The sequence below is a fragment of the Brachycentrus maculatus genome, unplaced genomic scaffold (genome assembly GCF_059751285.1).
Source record: "Brachycentrus maculatus isolate JH-2025_06_01 unplaced genomic scaffold, ASM5975128v1 h1tg000633l, whole genome shotgun sequence".
Classification (NCBI taxonomy): Eukaryota; Metazoa; Arthropoda; class Insecta; order Trichoptera; family Brachycentridae; genus Brachycentrus; species Brachycentrus maculatus.
This window is the reverse complement of record NW_028281369.1, coordinates 654,740-660,739: the sequence shown is the minus strand read 5'-3', so window position 1 is coordinate 660,739 and position 6,000 is coordinate 654,740. Positions and strand designations below refer to the sequence as shown.

The 6,000-nt window shown below is 37.3% G+C and overlaps 1 protein-coding gene across 6 annotated transcripts in view; it reads right to left on the bottom strand.

Annotated features, from left to right (window-relative positions):
• Positions 1-601: 601 nt before the first annotated feature.
• Positions 602-6,000, bottom strand: part of LOC148300937 (ribosomal protein S6 kinase alpha-5-like) — a 67,046-nt gene continuing 61,647 nt past the window's right edge. For all 6 annotated transcript variants that reach the window (XM_088274095.1, XM_088274092.1, XM_088274097.1 and 3 more), the window contains exons 19-20: positions 4,570-4,677; positions 602-3,408 (exon numbers count right to left, since the gene is read on the bottom strand). In XM_088274095.1, the coding sequence (XP_088130221.1) occupies positions 2,197-3,408; positions 4,570-4,677 (1,320 nt within the window). In that variant the 3' untranslated portion in view covers positions 602-2,196. The remainder of the gene's footprint in view (positions 3,409-4,569; positions 4,678-6,000) is intronic.

The window sequence follows — 6,000 nt, the reverse complement described above, 5'->3', positions numbered from 1 at the left end:
ATTGATTTGGCGTTTAATTTGTAGAACTCCATTTTAATTTATGTATTTTAAATCAAACACAGATTTTTTAGTCTACTAAGTTGTATTTTATTTAAAAAAACAACACATAAAAATTAATATTGTTACAATTGTTTCGCCTAGTTATGGCATTTTCAAATGAATGGTTTGAAAATGCTATAACTAGGGGAAACAACTGTCACAATATTAATTTTTATGTGTTTTTTAGCAATAAAATACTACTTAGTAGACTCAAAAGTTCTGTGATAGATTTAAAATACATAAAAGTCGTAATTACACTAATAAATTCAAAAATGGGGAAATGTGAGTGTTTTATTTTTAAATATAAGGAAATTTTTATCGTAATACATCCGATGATAGCAACATTCACCCACACAAAATTATTTCACACAGTTCTTAACTAAAATCAACGGTTTTTAAATGAGGTCGGTATTAAATATACTTACATAAACAGTAAATAATTCAATTTGAATTTTTGAATTTTTTAAATATCAGTAAAATTCTCTCAAGCTTTCATTTTACATATTTTACAATACCATTGTTTTTTTATATGGTTGTCGCATGTGAACCATTTCTGTTTTTTTTTTTTTAATTATTTTTTAAACATTATTCTACATAAGTGGATAGCAGAATACTGTTAAGGAGTTGATGCAATGTGGTGTCCCATCCTCTCTTCATACCACCGCTGCGGATAAAGAGACGACGATGATCAGGATTCAAATCACAGGCCGAATTCTGCCATACTCTAAGATTCGTAATTAATTTCACTTAGAAATAAAAATAAATAATTATATGAATTTGCATATATTACAATAAGAGTGACCTCCAATCAAAAATAGGGTATTTGGACTTTGGAAAAAATTAAATGAATTTAACATACTCTACATATATGGGAAAACTTATTAGTTTACATCATTGTCCGCCTCCGTAGTGTAATGGACAGCGCGCTCCGCTACCGTACTGGAGGTCCCTGGTTCGATTCCCAGAGGGGGGGGTTGAAATAAACATAAGTGATTTTTTCACTCTAATATTTATTCAATATTACCCTGGACTGAAGCGGAGGGCTGAACACCTTTCCTTCATGTGTTGACTATCAAGATAACACTGCGTTTACATGATGCAGTGCAGATGGCATTTAACCAGCGATATCTTCTTATTTCTTTAAAGATTTACTAAAAATAGTACCGATTGTCTTATGAAGGAATAATAATCGTTTAAATCATAAAATACCCTATTTTCTATGTGGCTTATACTGTTGAACACGTATAAAATGATACGATTATTTCAAATTCAGGTTTTTTCAAAACTGACGCTAAACCAAATTACAAAAACCCGGTTTAAAATTAGCTATCCATATTTTATATCAGCATTGTCTCGTGTATTGTACTGCCGCGCCGCGCATAGAAATCGTAAAGAGTAGAAGACTTGTCCGCCTCTGTAATGCGGTGGTTAGTGCGTCGAGTTACAGTGCCGGAGCGGCAAAATAGATTTCAGTGATTTTTCACATAATTTATTTAATGTCGCCTTGCCCTGGTATATGAAGCGCAAGACTGATCACTTTGCCGTTATGTAAATACATATAATTAATAATAAAAAAAATACTGCATCTATATGATGCAGTGCCCTATGCACCATTGAGTGCAGATAATAGTTATGAGAAGAATAATAAAAACATGATAGATATTTTTTAACTCTATATATGAAGTATTTTTGTTTAATGCATTGTATCGAAAAATAATATATCAATAATCTGTCTAAACCTTATCCGCACCTAATGGTGCATAGGGCACTGCATCGTAGTGACACAGTGTTATCTTTATCGTTTCTTACATGAAGGCAAGGTGATCACTCCTGCGCTTAAAATAATAGATTATGAAATTGTACAAAGTTTAAATAAATAAATATTTAATTAATTTTAAGTGCAGGCGGTACCTATTTGGGGAATTATGCGCCCAAAATATGGTAATCCGAGCACCATCAACAGCACATCAGTCACTCGCAAAGACACAGCGGAATCTAAACTCAGTCACGTATGGCTAGCTGAGCGCGGCAGCACAGACAAGACATTAAAACATAGTAACGTCCTTTAAATATTGTGTCAACAAATCAATAAATAACATAACTAAACGAATCACTCCGATTACAGTTAGAACTATCACGTTGTCTGACGGAATCGAGTCAGTAATACGTCTTCCTTTTGCCCGCACGGGACTTGCCGCGGTTCCTGGTCAAGACCTTCACGGGAACGCTGATCTTCATCTTCAGTTCCTTGCGCTTGTTGCTCCGCTTGCCGGCCGGCCTGCCCCTTCTCTTGGTCAGCTCGCGCACCTTGACGCCCTTCGCGAACTTGGCCGCCTGCCTCTGGGGCGATTCCCGCTGCTTGGGGAAGTCCATGAAATCGAGGAGATTCTTTATTTCCTTCTCCAGAGTGCGCTGCTTTTGCAGGTGGGACTTGCAGACGGGTGACGAAGGTGTGGGGGGTTCTACCGGACTCGCCGGGAGTTTGATATTGTCAATGATGGTAATTTTGACAGGGGATGTGATGTTAGCTAACGAGAGATTCTTCATGAAACTTCTCGTAACTCGCCCTGTCGGCGCTACAACGAGTTTATTTCTGATTCTCGGTGTTTCACCCTGTATCGGTTCTTTTTCAACAGTTGGTATCGGATTCTTCTTTGATTTCCTCTTTCCTTTCTTCTTGGCGCTCCTGAGACACCTTTCCTCCATCTGTTTAATTTCTGTCTTTTCCATTTTTTCTACACGTTTCCTCTCCTCTCTCTTTCGCTTCTTTTCTCTTTGCTTGAAGGCTTTCTTTTCTTTGGCTAACTGCTCTATTTCGTCTGTTTCCTTCCGGACTCTTCCGGATCTATTTGGCGTGTGCTTCTTGGCGTTTGTGGTGCTCCGAGTAGAACGCCGGGAGTCCGGTTCCACCTTGATGATGATGTCTAGTTTGCGTTTCTTTTTGGGCGGAGGGAGGGGGGTTTGAGGCTCCGGATCTCGGGTGACAGGTTCCTCTATGCGTTCCACCTTTTCGACGATCATGTAGTCGTCGAGGGGCCGTTTTCTTCGGGTGTACGTGTTGGTTACATCGCCTACGAATGTGACTTCCTCTTCGATGCGGCGATTGATCTCCGCGACATCGTTTGCAATATCATTGACTACGAATATGTCCGGAGTGTCGCTCTTGAAGAGCGAGATTTGGTCGGGGATTCCCAGCGAGTAGGACATGACCTCGATGTCCTCATCGCTGATTTGCTCTTCGGAGTACGAGGGGACGGAGGCTTCCTGGAAAACGTGAGGGACGGAGCCGAGAGCTGGTGCAACAAGCGCGGAAGCCTCGTTGTAAGACTTCTGCCTTCGCCGCTGGGCTAACTTAGCGTTGAGAACCTCCTGTAATAAAAAAATACATCAAAATCAATATTTCTTCATTCAAATGATCAAGATCGAATTTCCACAAACAAAAAATGGATTCAACACAGGAGGAACTGTTATAATAATCGTAGTCATACAGGAGAAAGTGACCAAGTGCATTGTTTTACAAAAACGTGATCATTAACTATTTGATATCTTACTAGCTTAATATTGCCCTGAAAAAATCCCAAAGGATTTTAAACTTGGAAGTATAATATATTGACTTGTTAAAAATGATTAACTGCATTGGTGTTTATTTTCTTGCCAAGCAAAAGTGACTTAAATGGCCCTCCTAAAAAATTTACATTTTGGTAGTTGTTGACTTTCTCCTGTACGACTACAATATATAGATACATCGACAGAGACTCAAAGTTTTTTGAAGAAGCAATATAAAAATATGGGTAGAACAAGGCTTATATCCCGTTTAACCACTTAACTGATGAATTTTGGCGAGAAAATTTGCCAGTGTAAGAAATTGTCACCAACAAGTCGAAACAAGACTGTCCGAACACCGCTCGGGTTGTTCAATAAAAACAAATGGGTTAATATTTGACTCGGGCAAAGCAGTACTGAAGAGTCAGAATACAATTTACCCGAGCAGTGAAACTCATTGCCCGAGTCACGCTCAGACTAGTCAGGGAATTGGTTAATTGATCAATTTATACTATAAACTAGCTAACCATCATGCCGCTTCCTCGCAGGGGTAGGCAGAGAGAATCGAAACGCCATCACTCTGTCTTTGCAAACATTCTTTGCCTCTTCTACATTCATGCATCTCCTCGTACATACCCGACGATTATTACGACTCCTGACCCGGCCGCTTTGAAGTATTTGACATACCTGATTGTGCCAAGTTTTCCTCGGTCTTCCTCTGCTTTCTTTTCCAACTACATTCGCCTCATAAATTTGTTGAACCGTTCTTTCTTCACTCATACGTTCAACACACCTTTCTTAAATTTATACGATAATGCTTATCTCAACCCTGCATTCTTTCCTTATTTCATCATTCGAACATCTATCAAACATCGTTTTGCCACACATTCAATTTATACACTGTGTAATATTTACTATTCCGCCTATGATTGAACTTCTACCATATCATCCGCCATACTTGATCAGTCGGGTTTCGCAATAATTTACCTGCAGTATTATTGAAGCCTTCGGGCCGTTCCTTCCGCTGCTGCGCCTCTCGGAGCTGGAAGATCCGGCAGACGGGAATTCCAGTTTGGGAATGACTCCCAGGTTGACCTGCACAGAGACAGACTGTTAGTCACCATCCTTGTGAAAAATATTATTGATTTTTTACACGCCCAAGTAAGAAGGACCACTTTTATTTGATCGGTGGTCTGGTTTCGTCATTGCCGACATCATCAGACTGGTGAGAGTAATGTGGGTTATGATGAAACCTGGACACTGGTCGAACAAAATAAATGTGGAAAAAATTGTTTATTTTTTTGTACTATATAAAATGCCATTCCATCAGGTGAAAAATGTTGGTGAAAAAATTGAATATATTACATACATAGTATGTTTATTACAAAATGCTGCTTTATTTGAATAGTTTCATGTGTTCTCCGCCAATATCAGAAAAAAAATACTAAAATCAGTCAAATAATAAAAAGGACCATTTTTGCAAAAAAGTCTTCGGAAATTTTAGCATACATATGAAAAAATATCTCAAATAGATCTAAAATGGTTAAAATAATATTTTATTTATTGTTTCGGCATTAACTATGTGGTAAGACATGTTACAATGATTAAAGAAAACACTTATTTTATACCACTCGAGTTTATTTTAGAAATCCAAAAAAACCTAAATTCTAATAATAATTTATTAAATAATATATTGTTTCAAAATTCTTCACCTTTGCTTTCCATTTTTCCTTTGTTTTCAAACTCCGCCCCTTGACTAACCCCCTCCCCCTAACTTTCCCCTCTCCTTATTTATAGAACAACTTTATATTTTAGTTATTATATTATTTTTTGACATCTCATCAAAGATGAAGAAGAATATGGAAGTCTGGGCATTTACGGGGCTGACGACCGTCATCGGCTGGTTCAAGTGATCACTTTACACACGTGTAACATTTACCAATTCTACCCATTATTGACAACCACACTACTCAAATTCTTGGAAGTTCTTTATATATGAACCAATTTAGAAACCTTGTTCTTGAATCACTAGAACTTCACTAGAGACATCTATTGGTGAGATGTAAAGAAGCTTTTTACTAAGCAGAAACTCTTATATTAGTATGTGAGGTCCAAATCCTGGATTATAATCACACACATGAGAAACGCCAGAAAATACCATTTTCATTTTTATTATTTAAGATTTTAATTTGACCAGATAATTTATTTACAACATTTTGAGTGCGTCCAAATACTTGTTCACAAAATCTATTAGTTAAATTAGTTACTATACAGACCTGAATGATGGAAGTTTAACTTCCGAAACAAGTATGTAGTCTTTAATAAAACTCAAGTGGTATAAAGTTATTATACAGACCTGAATGATGGAAGTTTAACTTCCGAAACAAGTATGTAGTCTTTAATAAAACTCAAGTGGTA